Genomic DNA, 17,805 nt, shown 5'->3' on the forward strand with positions numbered 1-17,805 from the left:
TGTGTGCACTTAACCAGGTGCACCACTGCCTGGCCTCCTATGACATATTTTTCTTTTTAAAACCTTTTTGTAAATATTTATTTATTTATTCCCTTTTGTTGCCCTCGTTTAATTGTTGTAGTCATTATTGCTGTTGTTGTTGGGTAGGACAGAGAGAAATGGAGAGAGGAGGGGAAGACAGAGAGGGGGAGAGAAAGACAGACACCTGAAGACCTGCTTCACCGCCTATGAAGCGACTCCCCTGCAGGTGGGGAGCTGGGGGCTTGAACCGGGATCCTTACTCTGGTCCTTGTGCTTTGCGCTACGTGCACTTAACCCACTGTGCTACTGCCCAACTCCCCTTTTAAAACAATTTTAATTTTATTTGATAGGACAGAGAGAAATTGAGAGGGAATAGGGAGAGGGGGAGAGAGAGAGAGAGACATAGAGATACACCTGTAGCATTTTTCACTGTTCGTGAATCTTTCCCCTGCAGGTGGGGAGCAAGGACTTGAACCCAGGTCCTTGTGCATGATAATGTGTGCACTTAACCAGGTGCACCACTGCCCAGTCCCTTTTTCCTTATTTTTCTACCCAACAAACCAGTATCTTCTGGTCTCACTTTATCTGTTCTGTTAAGTTTTATTTGGTCTTTATGGCCTGTTGACTTAGTAACTAGCTACTAAAATTCCAACAGTCAGATCAACTGATCTTACCTGTTTAGAGACAAGGAGCAGATCAATCTTTGTCCCAAAATAACCAGGCCAACACTGGTACTGGCAACCTGCAGACAACAAAAGCATTCATTACAAAGATCATTTACTATAGTGGAAACATCAAAAACTCTGTTTTCCCTCCCATTCTGAGAAATACTGGAATGATATGGCTGTGAACATATAACTATATGAACTTCATCTCAGGATCTCTTTTAAATTCTTTTTTTCTATTTTATCCTAATCTATTTTCACTATGTATCATGTATGTGACATTTTGATTAAGTTCATAGAATCAGTCCCTTTATGTTGGGTTGCATTTATTCTTCATCTGCTCAGGTACACTTGAATTCTGCCTTCACTGACTTACTTCAATGACAAAGAATCTCAATGAAAGCTTTCAATATAACTGAAGCAGCAGGAAGGGCACACTGAATTCAAGTTGGGAAGGTGGAGTTATTTTTACTATATAAGGGGGCTATGAATTCTGGTCTACTATACCTCCTGTGGCCCCAGCCTCACTCCTAATTATTCACTCTCATAAAGCCCCAGCCCTATAAACATTCAAGGTCTACTGTAGGCTGCCTTCTTGGGTTTTGTTTTGTTTTTGCCTCTAGAATTATTGCTGGGGTTTGGTGCCTGCACTATGAATCTACTGCTCCTGTGGCCATTAAAAAAATTTTTTTTAATATTATTTATTCACTTTCCCCTTTTGTTGCCCTTATTGTTGTTTTTTATTGTTGTTGTAGTTATTATTGTTGTTATTGATGTCTCGTTGTTAGATAGGACAGAGAGAAATGGAGAGAGGAGGGGAAGACGGAGGGGGAGAGAAAGATAGACCTGTTTCACCCATGTGAAGCGACTCCCCTTCAAGTGGGGAGAGGGGGGCTTGAACCAGGATTCTTACGCAGGTCCTTGCGCTTTGCACCACATGTGCTTAAGCCGCTGTGCTACTGCCCGACCCCCCATTTTTTTTTTGCTAGGACAATGAGAAATTGAGGGATGTGGGAAAGATAGGGAGAGACACAGAGAGACACCTGCAGATCTGCCTCACTGCTCATGAAGTGACCCCTCTGAGGGTACGGAGCTGGGGAATTGATCTGGGATCCCTGCACAAGTCCTGGTGCTGCGTACTATGCACTTAACCCGGTGCACCAACTCCCCCCCCCCCCCCCCCGCCCTCTTGGCTGCCCTCTTGTTCCTGTAGACTTACAAAATCCATGGAAACGATGGTTTCAACTGTCGAGTTCTCGGACTTGGTGAGGATCATGATGGAGGCAGGGATGTCAAGGGTGAAGTTACCCGGTAGTAAATTGATCCTTGGTGGTTCTGTTGCCATGATCTGTACCATGATGGGCTGAGACAAGATGTAGACCTCTGCAATCTGCCACATTCAGGGAAAGAAACAGATACTGGGTTTTGGGAGTTGATAAAGGGAAATCACAAGTTTTGAGGTGGCCTGTGGTGATCAAACCTTACATCATGAGGTGAGAATAGGGAAACTTTAGGGGTCGGGTGTTAGTGTACTTGGGTGAGTGCACACATTACAATGTGGAAGGACCTAGGTTCAAGCCTTTGCTTCCCACTTTCAGAGGGAAGCTTCACAAGCAGTGAACTAAGTCTACAAGTATCTCTACTTCTCTCTCCAACTCTTCCCTTCAATATCTCTCTGTCCTATAAATATACATACATACATAAATGAATACATAAAGGAGAAAAAAATGGCCCCCGGGAGCAATGGATTTGTTGTGGAGGTATTGAGCCCCAGTGATAAACCTGGTGACAATGAAAAATATAAAGGAATAGGTAGACTTTACTATTAACACAAAGAATATTAACACTGATATTTATTAAGCATGTACAATGTGCCTAGCACCAATATTTGTATTATCTCATTAATTTTCACAAAGCCCTGTGAAGAGGCTAGAGAGGTGACTTGGCAGTGGAATGTCCACCTCACACACATGAGCATCTGGATTTGATCCCCAGCACCATGGAAGCGATAGGGACAACTCCATGTATGGAGTGCTGCGATATGCTGTCTCTCTCCTCAATCTCTCCCCATCTCACTCTCTCTCAGTCTAAAGATAGGTGTTGTTCTAGGGAGACAGCTCATGGTAATATGAAAACATGAAACCCTGGATTCCATCTCTGTTACCAAATTAAAATGTCTTTTTTGCGGGGCTGGCTTCGCAGGTGGGAGACAGAGATGACCAGGGACTCATGGCTGAGCTGAGAACGCAGTTCAATCTTTATTCATGAGTGGGGATGCAGTCCAAAAAACTAATCTAATCTAATCACAACCCAATTCCATCTTCTATCTCTCCTCCAGTGGAAGAGTCTGGAACAAAGGAAATATGTACCATGGGGGCGGGGAGAAGGAAGAAGCGGGAACCAGCGATGACTAAACCAAATGTCTCAGAGGCAGGGGGGGAAGACCAAATCAATATCCCGGAGGCAGGGGGGTGCCCGGCCAACAGTGGACGTGCAAACAGAACACATAGCAAGCAACACAAGCGAACCCAATGTGATGATAAAATCAGAAGGCTTCACAAGCAGAATCCAGAAGCATACCAACATTAAAAAAAATTTTTTTTTTTTGCCTCCAGGGTTATCACTAGGGCTTGGTGCCAGCACTATGAATCCACTGCTTCTGGCAGCCATTTTTCACATTTTATTAGATAGGACCAAGAGAAATTGAGAGAGGAGGAAGAGATGGAGGGGGAGAGAGAAAGACAGACACCTATAGACTTGCTTCGCCACTTGTAATGCATTCCCCCCCCTTGCAAGTGGGGAGCTGGGTGTTCAAACCCTTGCGCAGGTCCTTGCACTTAGTACTATGTGTGCTTAACTGGGTGCACTACCACCCGTTCCCTCCAAATTAAATTTAAATTAGTCTCTGTGAAGCAGTTCCACCAGAATCCCTATTTCATGACAGTGAGCCTTAGAACAAATAATTTTCTTTTTAAAAAATTATTTATTTTGAATAGAGACCGAGAAGTTGACATGGAAGGGGTAGAATAGACACTTGCAGCACTCCTTCACCTGCCATGAACTCTCCCCCTGCGAGTGGGGACCAGAGCATGAACTGGGGTCCTTATACACTGTAATGTGTGTGCTCAACCAAGTGTGCCACCACCCAGTCCCCAAACCAAATAATTTTCCAAGTCTCCAAGTGACTACGCTGTCAAACTAAGATTCAGGTTTGTGTCTGTCTGACTCAGGATTCCTCTTCTAAAACCAGGATACTACATGAGCACCTCTCTGCCCCGAAGGGTAAACCTGAGCCTTTTAGTTCAATATGTCCAGGGATTAGGCGCTATGAAGGCATGATGAGAGTCAATTTACTAGTCACAAAAGTAAGTACTATTTCTTCATTTAAGCTAACTATTTCAAGTGTGGTGGAGGGCTTGGGAGACAGTATAATGGTTATGCAAAGAACCTTCATGCCTGAGACTCTGAACTCCCAAGTTCAATCACCAGCACCACCATAAGCCAGAGTTGAGAAGTGCTCTGGTAAGAACAATAACAACGGGGAGTCGGTGGTAGCCAGCGGGTTTTAAGCACACGTGGCGCAAAGCGCAAGGACCGGTGTAAAGATCCCCAGCTCCCCACCCACAGGGGAGTCTCTTCACAGGCGGTGAAGCAGGTCTGCAGGTGTCTGTCTTTCTCTCCCCCCTCTGTCTTCCCCTTCTCCCTCCATTTCTCTCTGTCCTATCCAACAACGACAACAATAAAACAACAAGGGCAACAAAAGGGAATAAATAAATAAATAAAATATTTATAAAAAAAAGAACAATAACAACAAACCTCAAGTGTGGTAGAACTTTATGAAAAGAGCAGATGATTTATCTTTTTAAATTTTTGCTGGGACTTTATGGTACTGTTCAATGCTGTTCAATTTCCTCGAATTATGTCATTGGGAATTCAATAGGAATTCTACTGATCTTATAGATTGCAGACTGCTGCTGAGAAGTGACAAGGATCAGAGACTTCAAGATCTAATGAGGTAGGGAGTTGGAAGAACTGGGCTTTTTTTTTTTTTTTTTTTTTCCATATAGGAAGAGATTGGAGAGAGAAATGGAAAGATAGCACAAGACTGAAACTTCCTTCAATTTAGTGGTGGCAAAACTCAAACCTGGGTCATACATATGGCAAAGAAGAGTAATTTTGCTCATCTTCCCACTGATTATTTATCTTGTAAAGCTACAATGTCTTTCATTGTAACTTATTCAGTAAATACTTGTGGATATTTTACTAAAAGAAAGGAAAAATGTCTCAGAATGTAAAGATGAATTAAAGTTTGGATCAAAAACAACCTACAAGCCTTTCAGTTATACTATGAAGGAGTCTACACTCCATCCCCTCCCCAGCTTCCTCCCAGTACTCACCTGGGAGAGCACATTGCCAAGTCCTTGAGAGTTATGAACCAAGTGATTAGAGATCTGGAAAATCAAGAGCATCACAATTCCATTATGATTTTTTTTAAATTTTTTAAAAATTTTAATTAATTAATTAATTAATTCCCTTTTGTTGCCCTTGTTTATTGTTGTTGTTGTTGATGTCATCGTTGTTGGATAGGACAGAGAGAAATGGAGAGAGGAGGGGAAGACAGAGAGGGGGAGAGAAAGACAGACACCTGCAGACCTGCTTCACTACCTGTGAAGCGACTCCCCTGCAGGTGGGGAGCCGGGGGCTCGAACCGGGATCCTTCTGACAGTCCTTATGCTTTGTGCCACCTGCGCTTAACCCGCTGCGCTACCACCCGACTCCCTCCATTATGATTTTTAAAGATTTATTTCATATGGTAGATAGAGAGTCAGGGCACCAATGTGGTACATAAAATGCTAGAGACTGATTGAAGAGCCTCAAGTGTAGGAGTCCTGGACTCTACCAATTGAGCTGTTTCTTTTTTTTTTTTTAGGGAAGGTGTAGCAGTCCCCCACCTTTTTTTTTTTTTTTTTTGCCTCCAGAGTTATCGCCTGCACTACAAATCCACTGCTCCTGGAGGCTATTTTTCCCATTTTGTTGCCCTTGCTGTTGCCCTTGTTGTTGTTGTTACAGCTATTGTTGTTGTTGGATAGGACAGAGAGAAATTGAAAGAGGAGGGGAAGACAGAGAGGAGGAGAGAAAGATAGACACCTGCAGACCTGTTTCACTGCCTGTGAAGCGACCCCCCTGCGGGTGGGGTGCTGGGGGCTCAAACCAGGATCCTTACACTGGTCCTTGTGCTTTGTACCATGTGTGCTTAACCTGCTTTGCTACCGCCCAGACCTCCTCCTTTTTTATGAGTAATGAATCTGTTGTAACAAGAATGTTTAGCATTTAAAGAGACCTATTATTTTTTACATTTATTTATTTATTTTCCCTTTCATTGCCCTTGGTTTGTATTGTTGTTATAGTTATTATTGTTGTTGTTATTGATGTCGTTGTTGTTGGATAGGACAGAGAGAAATGGAGAGTGGAGGGGAAGACAGAAAGGGGAAGAGAAAGATAGACACCTGCAGACCTGCTTCATCACTTGTGAAGCAACTCCCCTGCAAGTAGGGAGCCAGGGGCTTGAACCAGGATCCTTATGCTGGTCCTTGCGCTTTGGCCACGTGTGCTCAACCCGCTATGCTACTGCCCGACTCCCAGAGATCTATTATTTTTTAGCTATATCACAAGAAACCTGAGTCCTAAACAAGTAAAAAAACTTGCCCTAGGTCACACTACAAGTTGCATTATTTTGAGTTAGTGCCTTTGAGCCTTGAGGATACTCAGTAGATCATATATATAATTCAAATATAAATAATTCAAATATAAATAATAAATATAAAAAAATCAGTGAGACAAAAGATGCTTAAGTAATTTATCTTCGCAGGCATGTGGCTTTCAATTCTGAAGCTAGAAGTGTCTAAGTGCTGTGTGATAGTCGGTGCTGTTGTACTTAGCACATAAGACTTAGAACTACTTGCATATTTAAGACTCATAATGAAAAAGCTTATAAAGGAGTGCTCAATAAAAGTAGGTTGACTGGTTAAGGGGAGTGCTTTCATTACAAAAGGGACATGGCAAGGAGAACCAACGAGTATGTTTACTTTTTCTGGCCACTCTAGTTAGATGGGTTATGAGTACCAATAGGAGAAATCTTTATGATGGCAGTAATAACAAAGTAATAATGACCAACATTCATAGATTGCTGTGTGCTACACATTGGTCTGAATGCTTTACATTTATTTAAGCTTCTTTAATGTCCACATCAACCCTATGAATCTGAAATAGTTATTATATCCACTTTTCAAGTTATGAAATTCTTGCCCAGAAAAGTTAGATAAAAATTTCCCAAAATCACAGGTATTACATGGTAGAGGGGGATAACTTGACATATATATATATATATATTTAAATAAACCTAAAATAGTGACTGGTATCTTATGAAACTGAAATTAGCAGAACTAGAAGCCCAGTAAATCCTCAACTAGTAACAATTCTTTCATTCATCATCCTGTTAAAAGTGGTAATCTACAAAGACCCAGAAATAGAAACCACAAGTTTTCCCTGTCACCAGGGAAAACTTCTAAGATTAAAATTGATGTAGATTGTCATAATCCCTCACCTTTCCTCACCTCTTGTGTGGAGAGAGTGACATTGAAAGCTCCAGCTGTAAAATGAGCAAAGGAGGCAGATTTAAGGAAATACTCGGAGATCCCAATGTAGAGCATAGTGTCATTGCGCTCTGGGAGCACAAAAGGAACTGGCGAGAAAGGAGGGTCAGATAGATTTTCCAGCGGGTAGAATACGCCCTGTAGGAAAACAGAGAAAGACAAATGTATCAGGTGCAGTCTCGAATGGGCAGAGCTAAAGACGGCAGATCCACTCAAGTCAGAATAAGGAAAATTCTGAAAACACAGTAGGGATTAAAAAGGGGGGGGGTGCGAGCGGTAGCACAGCGGCTTAAACGCACGTGGTGCTAAGCACAAGGACCATTTTAAGGATCCGAGTTCCAGCCCCCGGCTTCCCACCTGCAGCGGGGTCACTTCACAAGTGGTGAAGCAGGGCTGCAGGTGTCTATCTTTCTCTCCCTCTCTCCGTCTTCCCTCCTCTCTCCATTTCTCTGTCCTATCCAGCAACAACAACAATGATAAATAACAAAGTCAACATAAAAAGGGGGGAAATGGCCACCAGGAGCAGTGGATTCGTAGTGCAGGCACAGAGCCTCAGTGATAACCCTGGAGGCAAAAAACAAACAAACAAAAACCACCTCTGACTCTTTTAATAATAACCATATTTTAAAGCTTTGATAACATCTTGAATTTATCTGGGTGTATCTGACAACCATGATGAAGTTTTTTAGTCTCTTTCTAAGAGAGGAAGTCAGGCAATCTAGCATCAGGGAACAGGCCTGAATAGTTCTTGAGGTGCCACGTAGAGATGCTAAACCCTTGCTGACATTTAAAATCTGTGTCTGCTGCATCTTTCTATGAGTATGCTTATGGGTCTTTCACAGGAAAATTCAGAAAGGCCCAGGACTTTAAATATTTAAAGTATTCGCCAATTTTGCCTTCATCATGTAAGGTATTATTACAAAATTACGTTAACATTTAATGAATCTGAGTGACTCTGAGCACCTAAAATATAAGCCAGTATACATTTAAAATGTGAAACTATATTAACTTTGAAACAACCTGAACTTAAATAAAATCAACCACTTTTCCAAAATCTGTAAATGCTATTTTCATTACTCAGATAGGTTCGTAAAACCTCAGTTAAATGGACTAAATTGAGAGTTAGGGATAGAAGTGTCAACATGTACAATCTACTGATATGTGTAAGTTAAAAAAATATGTAGATAACTTTACTGCCTTCTTTTCTCAGACTTGCTTCCAAAGGGAAGGCCATCATGATAAATTTCTTGAATAAGACTGACAATTCAAAAAAAATTATTTAGCTATTAAGAAAATGTTCAAGGGATCAGAAGGATCAGGTGGTGGCACATTTGGTAGAGAACACGTGTTTCTTTGCAGAAGAATAAAAACAACAACAACAACAACACTGCCAGAAGCTGATGTTCAGTGTAATTTCTTTGCTTGTCTGGTTACAGAAAGTGGTGCTCAGTTGAAGAATATGTTGAACTGTTTACCACCTGGTGTGGACATATAAGTGACAGGGCAACAATAAAGCAGCACTCTACAGAAAGAATATGAAAAAAAAACACAAAAACCCAGGTACAAGCCCCAAGTCCCCATCTATGTGGGAAAACTTCATGTGTAGTGGAGCAGTGCCACAGTTATCTCTGTTTCTCTCTAACTTTCTCTCCACCTCTCCTCCATGCCCTGTCCTATTTTTCTCTCATCTGTAATAAAAAGAAAAAATGATAAAAAGAAGAAAAACATGGACACTGGAACTGGTAAAATTGTTGTGCAGGCACTGAACTGCAGTAATAACCTTGGTATCAAATAAAAAAAAGTTTGAGTTTCTTGAAAGAGAATAAACATGAGGGAAAAAGAAAACTGAGTTACTTGAGGGACATATTTTTCCTCCTGTATATTGTATTTGTCCCCAGAATATTGATAGTTAATGGTTATGATAAGGACTTAAATGATGATAAAATTACCTTCAAATTCAGGTCAGCATAATTCTCAGTAATTTCTGGTGAACTGACGAGGGAAAAATCTAGCACAGTATAGTTGTCAATCTTGGTTAAAACTAAATAACAAAGAAAAAGGGAAACATATTGATTAGAGGGTACAGACTAACACATGATCAATGTATATCTAGAACAATATAATTTTTAATTCTATCACTTAAAATAAAAATTACTCTATATATTCCAAAAAATACATGCTCACTGTTCTCAACCAATGAAAAGCAGATAAATCAAAATAAAGTAAAATTCCTTCTTAATCACATTTTCCTGGGGAAAACATAAGTAAAACGTTGGTGTATACTCTTTCACATGTGTATACACACACAAACACACATATAGTGAGTAGAAAAAAATCTCTAAAAATAAAATTAGACACCTTATCTAATGAAAGTCACTTATCAACATTAAACTATGTATATTAGATTGATGTAATGGGAGACTTTCAAGTTCTGTGTTATATATAGCTTCCTGTGTACTTAAACCTCATTTTATTTTTGCAATGAACTGGAAATGTAATTAGAAATAATTTTTAAATATTTTAAAAATATTTATTTATTCCCTTTTGTTGCCCTTCTTTTATTGTTGTAGTTATTATTGATGCCATTGCTATTGGATAGGACAGGGAGAAATGGAGAGAGGAGGGGAAGACAGAGAGGAGGAGAGAAAGACACCTGCAGACCTGCTTCACCGCCTGTGAAGCGAGTCCCCTGCAGGTGGGGTAGAAATATTTTTTTTAAATTTATTTTTATTTTTTTTTCATTAATTTAAAAAAGGAGACATTAACAAAACCATAGGATACTAGGGGTACAACTCCACACAATTCCCACCATCAGATCTCTGTATCCCATCCCCTCCCCTGATAGCTTTCCTATTCTTTGTCCCTCTAGGAGTATGGACCCAAGGTCACTGTGGGATACAGAAGGTGGAAGGTCTGACTTCTGTAATTGCTTCCCCTAGAAATAACTTTTAAGAGAAGTTTGAGGACACACACACAGGGTATATACTTAGTTATGTAAACCAAAGGAATTCTCAAGCACAGTGCTACTAACTCAAGTCATTTATCTTATATTACTATTTCCAGGGAAAATTAGAATATCAGAGTACTAGAGGACAGTAGGTGGGATTTTCAGAAAGAATGGAATTCAGTACCTTAGACGGGTTATACTTGTAGGGGTATAGAACTGACCGGGAAGAGTTGCTTCCTGACTATGTATGCTGTGATATCAAGACTTCCTCCTTGTTCGAGAGAAAAGTCCCTGACTGCAGAACTGAACTCACCACAGGGGAAGTGAACAGGGGGCTGAAGGAATCAGGGGTTCTAATATAGGGTAAGGGAAATGTTGGATTTTGGTGGTGGAAGTCAGGTAACAAAATTAATATATACTTTTTAATGGGAAAGATATGAAGAGAGAGAGAAAGAACCAGGCATCACTCTGATTTATGTGCTGCCTGAGATTGAACTCGGGATGTCATGGTTAAGAATCCGATGCTTTATTCACTGTGCCACCTCCTGGACCACATATGTATAATTTTTATAGACTTTTTGTGTGGAATTGTGGCCTTGTGCATGTACTTCTTTTGCTCTGAGCTACTTTCTTTTGATTTTTTTTCTTTTTTACCTGGCCATTATTCAGCTTTTGCTTATGGTGGTGTGGAGGACTGAACTTGGTTTCAGGCATGAAAGTCTTTCTTCCATAACCACTATGGTATCTTCCCCTTCCAGCATATTTTGAAGGAGTATGAAAAAGTTTTATATAACCAACATAACTTTAATAAAAATAAATAAATAAAAATACTTTCAACATCACAACCTCAAGGAATCCTATCCCCTGGGCTATGCTATAAAGCAATATTTAACTGGTAAAAATAAGCAAATAAATATCAGTTGAATCAATGGGAAGTTCTTTTAGGCAGAGAGGACAGCATGAGCAAAAGCAAGGAATATGAGTGTATTTGAAACATTTCTGTTTCAGGAGCAAAAAAGGTGCAAGAAGAAGAGGAGCCAGAGTATGATATGCATTACTGTGTGTGCTAAGATCTCTGCACTTGAACTGGAAGGCAGTGAGAAGTAACCAAAGGGTTTGAAACGAGTAGGGATAACATGGTCAAGGTTAGCACAAGGCAATCCAGATTTGGTGCCAAAAACTGAGATTAAAGTTCTTTTTCTTACTTCTTCTTCTTCTTCTTCTTCTTTTTTTTTTTTTTTAAAAAAACAACAACAATATTTATTTATTATTGGATAGAGACAGAGAGGAATTGAGAGGGGAATGGAAGATAGAGAGGAAAAGAGACAGAGAGACATCTGCAGCCCTGGTTTGCCACTCTTAAAGCTTCACTGCATGTGTGCACTTAGCCAGGTGCACCACTGTCTGGTCCCTAGGGATTAAAGTTCTTGAGAGCTTAACTCTCTGACCCACATATAGTCCCCAGAACCACTCCTTCTACAGAGAAGGTAGTCAGCTACATAAAACAGTGTGTACACAAGCCATGTCCTCCCAACTAACTCCCTGAAGTTCTGGTTGGCAAAGCAGAAAGCAAACTGTATGTTCTTAAAAAGCCTGAAGAGTACCAGAGTGTGAAGGTAGAGAAAAAACCTTCCAGAAGAGACAGTTCTAGGACTTACCTTCTATCATGCTGAGATTGGTATTCAGTGCTTCCACCTCACTTGTGATGATGGGACAGAGCTGGACATAAAAGGAATTTTAAAAATGCGGGTTAGCAATTAGTTAGAAAGAACACAAAAATCACTTAATCAACAAGATACATGCACAGTCATGTTAACTGCAGTGCTATCTATATAAAACTCAAGTGCTCAGTGGAAGATGAATAGATTAAGACATATGGGCCAGTGGTGCACTGGACAGAGTGTGCACATTACCATGCACAAAGGCCCTGGTTCAAGCTCCAGTTCCCATCTGCAGGGGTGAAGCTTCATGTGCAGTGAAGCAGTGCTACAGGTGTTTCTGTTTCACTCTCCAATTCTACTTCTCCCTTCCCTCTTAACTTCTCTGTTGCTATAATAGAAAAATAAATGCATAAATAAGTAAAACTAGAAAGTAGCTGCTATACATATACACAATGGAACACCACTCAGCTAAAAGATGAAATCTTGCCCTTTGGTAGAAAATACATGAAATTGGATGGGACTGTGTTAGGAGAAATAACTCAAAGGAAAAAAGACAAACACAACCTGGTCTTTATAGTCATAATATATGGACTACAAAGAAACAATGCAAAGGAACACAGAGTCAAATAAGGCAAGTTCTTAGACTTTGACTGCAGAACTGCAGATCAACATGAGGAGCACTGTAAGGGAGAGGTCCAATAGGCTTTGGTAGAGGGAGATATTAGGAATTTGGGCAGGGTGGTGGTGGCACACCTGTTTGAGCATACATGTTACAATGTACTAGGACCAGGTTCAAGCCCCAGGTTCCCCACCTGCAGGAGTAGGGGGCTGCTTCACCTGTGAAGCAGTGCTGCAAGTGTTTCTTTCTCTCTCTCCTTCTCTACTAACACTTCCCTCTCAACTTTTCTCTGTCTCTACCCAATAAATAAATCAATACAATTTTTAAAAAGTTGAAAAAAGGGGGTCAGGCAGTAGCGCAGTGGGTTAAGCGCACATGGCCCAAAGGCTAGCTTCACTAGTGGTGAAGTAGAGCTGCAGGTGTCTCTCTGTCTCTCTATCTCTCCCTCCCTTCTCAATTTCTGTCTCTATTCAGTAATAAATAAATAAATTATATATATATATATATATATGTATTTTAAAAGTTAATTCTGTTATCCTATTATACTAGAAACACCTATTTATGGGCCCAAGACCTACAAACAAAGGCCTTCTGGTTAGAAGATGTTCTGTTTTGGTCCTCAACACTTTACTTTAAAGTAGTTAAAGCCTTTGAGACTCAAGTCACATAAATATGGGTGGCAGTCACTCACTAACTGCTGGGGAGACCTCACAGCAACTGGACTATACCCAGTGAGGCCCATAAAGATCTTGCTTGCTTCCCCCCACCCCCTGTGTCATGACAGGACATGCACCCAGTCCACATGAGGAATGAGGAACCTGCTGTGTTTTTTCTTACTGTAGGCACACTGCCATCTCCCATCTGTTTTACCACCAGTGCCAGGCTCAGCAGGGAGTGGTAAGAATTGGGACCTTTCTTTTCCCACTGGGCTGGTTTAAGAGTCCTTTGGATCCGAAATCTGGGTCAACTAGCCCTTTTGGAATTAGAACATCAGTCTTGAACCTGTGTTAAGCACATGTCTAGGAAGGAAGAAGAGTACCAATCTCCATAGGCCTACTATATGTGCTGAGTGTGCAGTATGGCAGTTACTAGCAGAGACTTGGGAGACTGGAATCCCTTGACCATTCACTTTGTCCTTGGTTACCTCATCTGCATCATGGGGAGGATAATGTTACCTCCTTCAATGGGTTGTTGTGAATACAAATTGGAATTGATGTGAAATTGCCCAGCATGTAACGAGCACTCAGTAAATACTAGCTATTGCTGTTTCAATACCATTTCATCTTCTCTAAAACCTGAGATGTCAGCACTACCATCCTTTGTTTGTATATGGGAAAACCAAAGCAGCGGTAGGTGCATTCTCATGTAAAATACAGAGGGACAGGGGGCTGGGTGGTAGTGCAGCAGATTAAGTACACATGGTTTCAAGCCCAAGGACCGGCATAAGGATCTCAGTTCTAGCCCCCGGCTCTCCACCTGCTGGGAGGTCGCCTCACAAGCAGTGAAGCAGGTCTGCAGGTGTCTGTCTGTCTCTCCCCCTCTCTGCCTCCTCTCCTCTCTCCATTTCTCTCTGTCTTGTCTAACAACACCACCACCAATGGCAACAATAACAATAACTACAACAACAAGGGCAACAAAATGGAAAAAAATGGCCTCCAGGAGCAGTGGATTTTTGGTGCAGGCACCGAGCCCCAGCGATAACCCTGGAGGCAAAAATATAGAGGGACTAAGTCAAGCAAAGCACATATGACCTATAAATCTATATATAAACCCCAGGCATACTTAACAATTGTGTTCCTGTAAAATGTCAAGAAACCATGCCTTAAATAGAGGAGGCCCCTGATGGTGACAATTACTGTCTAGTTACTCTTTAATACAAATATTCACTGGAACTCAGCACCTGTATGCTGGAGATCTAGAAGCTCCAGAGCACATAACCAGTTGAGCAACTTCCTAGGACAGGCTGCTTAATGTTTCTGAATGTTGATTTCTTCACTCAGAATTCATCAGGTTTCTACTGCTTGCCACCACTGACTGAAAATGAGAGGAATGGAGCCAGATACTATTCTCACTGTTTTTTAAAAATGAATTAATCTGAGAGTCAGGCAGTGGCACAGCGGGTTAAGCGCAGGTGGCGCAAAGCGCAAGGACCAGCATAAGGATCCCGGTTTGAGCCCCTGGCTCCCCACCTGCAGGGAAGTTGCTTCACAGGCAGTGAAGCAGGTCTGCAGGTGTCTATCTTTCTCTCCCTCTCTGTCTTCCCCTCCTCTCTCCATTTCTTTCTGTCCTATCCAACAACAATATCAATAACCACAACAATGTTAAACAATAAGGGCAACAAAAAAAGGAAAATAAATAAATAAATAAAAATTTTAAAAAATGAATTAATCTCTTTTTTCAGTCTTAATCCAAGTTCTTGTCTCCCCATCAAAAAATATGGTTAAAGCATTCAGAAAGACAGGGTCAGTACTGGAAAAAAAAAGGGGGCACACAGCAATTTTTTTTTCTGTAAACACAGATATTTTGGAATTGAGATATTTGTAGGTTTAAAAGTCATTGTAGCATTTGCTGTTTCTGTTGGCTAGCAATATTCTTTCTTCTTCCCCACCCCTTACCTATTCAAATCCTCTCTATATATTAAGATCCACTTCAATTTCTACAGCATCTAAAAATATCTTTTGATCATTGATGTTGTTTAGTAGCAAAGCACATGCTTTGCATGTATGAGGCTCTTGTGTTTGATCCCTGACACCAAAAAAAAAGTAAATAAAATGAAATAAAAAATATCTCCCAAGGGCCAGGTGGTGGCACCTGGTTGAGCACACATGGACCCAGGTTCAAGTCCCTGGTCCCCACTTGCTGGGAGAAAGCTTTGCAAGTGGTGAAGCAGGGCTTCAAGTCCATATCCATCTATCTATCTATCTATCTATCTATCTATCTATCTATCTATCTATCTATCCTATCTCCCCTGTCCTTTCAATTTCTGGCTGTCTCTATCAAATAAATAAAGATAACAAAAATAAAAAATAAAATCTCCCAGGATACTTTTAGACCAAATATATGTACTTTTACCATATCTTTGAACTTCTTCATTTTAGTTGAATGATTATCTAACTATACACTAAATTTAAATGATAATTTGGTTTTCCTAAAAAGGCTGTTATTTTTTCATATTCCCAGCAGATCCTAGCCTAGTGATGATCCTAGCAAGTAATAGGTGCATAATGAACAATTCTTGGCTGGAAAAACATTCTTGCTGATTATTTAACCATACTTGGGGGAGGAAATGCTGTTTTGTTCATCTCATAATCCCTAGCACCCATTACAAATTTATTAAGTTGCAGAGGGCAATGTATGTGAAAGTACCTTAGACAATACCCAACACAGAATAGGTACTCAATAAAACTTTATTGAGGGGGAGTCAAGTGGTAGCACTGTGGGTTAAGCACACGTGGCACAAAGCGCAAGGACCGGCATAAGGATCCCGGTTCGAGCCCCCAGCTCCCCACCTGCAGGGGAGTCGCTTCACAGGTGGTGAAGTAGGTCTGCAGGTGTCTATCTTTCTCTTCCTCTCTGTCTTCCCCTCCTCTCTCCATTTCTCTCTGTCCTATCCAACTACAATAATAACTACAACAATAATAACTACAACAATAAAACAACTAGGGCAACAAAAGGGAATAAATAAATATTTTTAAAAACATTTATTGAGTAGGAAGTAATTACAGTATGGTAGGACTAATACTGATGGCATTTTACTTTGGCTGTGTAATGGCTACAGACTTACCTTTTCATTTAAGTTCTTTAAAATGGGTTTCTCCATGGGCTCGGCAAAAGAGTTATACAGGACACTAGGCAAAAAACAAAAACAGTATCAAGGGCTTACACTGGGACCATAATCTTGTTGTAATAAACCTCCTGTAGGGTCTACCCTGAGAACCCAGCCCCAGACTAGCCCCACCCACCATGGTGCTCCTGGCTCACCTGAGTTCTCCAGAAAACGAGACATGGGCATGGCTCACTTGGGCATAGCAGTCTTGGAGCTTCAGAATTGGGTGACCAAAGTCATTTTGGGCCAGGATAATAATCCCAGTGAAGTAGACCCCAGAGAGAAACAGATTGGCTCCTCCTGTGTCTTGGCTGTTGAGAGAAAAAGTACAAGGTTACCCAAGCTTGGGTGTGGTAGAGATGTATCTCTTCTCTGATTACTCACAGAATTTGAGCTATCAGAGGACAGAATTTTGTCACCTTTACCTCCAGATTTCTGCCACTTACAACAAGTAGGAAGGAGTGAGCACTGAAGGAATATTTACTGAACAAATAATGAATATGGAAATGGCTACAGTTTTAGAAAACTTCCGGTTATTTCTTCTCACACCTGGTTATTTCTGGACCTGTGGCAGCTGAATTTGTATTGAGAAGCATTCATATGTGATGCTTGTTTGGAGAACAGAGAAGTAAAGTTGGCCACACCTTATTTAGGAGGGGCATGATATGGAAATGACACTTGGGTGTGGAATATCTTGAAGGAGTCGATTGTGTATTATTCATCTCTGTCTCCAGGACTAAGCTTGTGGTCTGACACAGAACAAGCACTCAAAATCTGGGTGATTAGTCAACAAGGAAATGAATAAAAACATGAAGTTGGTACTTGGGGTGGGGGATATCTTTTCTCTGAAGTTTACAAGACTGAATGAATGTGTTATTCTGGGGTACCAATCCAAGCAGACCTAAACATTATGCCAAGGACAGTGACTTACACAAAATAGGTGCCTCTAAGTATCCTTTGAACTTGCCCCCTTTTCTTTTCTTTTTACCTCCATAGTAATCACTGGAGCTTAGTGCTGGCACTACAAATCCACTGCTCCTGGTGGCCATTTTTTTTTCCATTTTATTGGGTATGACAGAGAGAAATTGAGAGAGGAGGGGGAGATAGAGTGAGAGAGAGAAAGACAGACTCCTGCAGACCTACTTCGTGATGATGAAGCGACCCCTCTGCAGGTGGGAAGCCGTGGGCTCCAACCCAGATCCTTGCGCAGGTCCTTGGGCTTCGTCCTATATACGTTTAACCAGGCACACCACTGCTCCTCCCTCACCCCTTTTGTATATGAGGTACAAAGGCCTTTAGGTAGGGTGAGAATTCGGCTCAAGTTGACTATCATCCTCCAACCTTCTGTGAAGCAGGAAGGCCCCATTTCTAGCCAGTTACCCCTGTATATGTAGAGGTGTTTTGAATGATGAG

The 17,805-nt window shown here is 41.0% G+C and overlaps 1 protein-coding gene across 3 annotated transcripts in view; it reads right to left on the bottom strand.

Moving 5' to 3' along the window:
* Positions 1-17,805, bottom strand: part of BPIFC (BPI fold containing family C) — an 84,434-nt gene that overhangs the window by 16,987 nt on the left and 49,642 nt on the right. For all 3 annotated transcript variants that reach the window (XM_060194364.1, XM_060194366.1, XM_060194365.1), the window contains 8 exons: positions 16,548-16,703; positions 16,351-16,414; positions 11,945-12,005; positions 9,289-9,380; positions 7,301-7,477; positions 5,084-5,137; positions 1,906-2,076; positions 696-763 (listed from right to left, as the gene is read on the bottom strand). In XM_060194364.1, coding sequence (XP_060050347.1) covers positions 696-763; positions 1,906-2,076; positions 5,084-5,137; positions 7,301-7,477; positions 9,289-9,380; positions 11,945-12,005; positions 16,351-16,414; positions 16,548-16,703 — 843 coding nt within the window. The remainder of the gene's footprint in view (positions 1-695; positions 764-1,905; positions 2,077-5,083; positions 5,138-7,300; positions 7,478-9,288; positions 9,381-11,944; positions 12,006-16,350; positions 16,415-16,547; positions 16,704-17,805) is intronic.

This window comes from Erinaceus europaeus, chromosome 7, assembly GCF_950295315.1.
Source record: "Erinaceus europaeus chromosome 7, mEriEur2.1, whole genome shotgun sequence".
NCBI classification, from domain to species: domain Eukaryota; kingdom Metazoa; phylum Chordata; class Mammalia; order Eulipotyphla; family Erinaceidae; genus Erinaceus; species Erinaceus europaeus.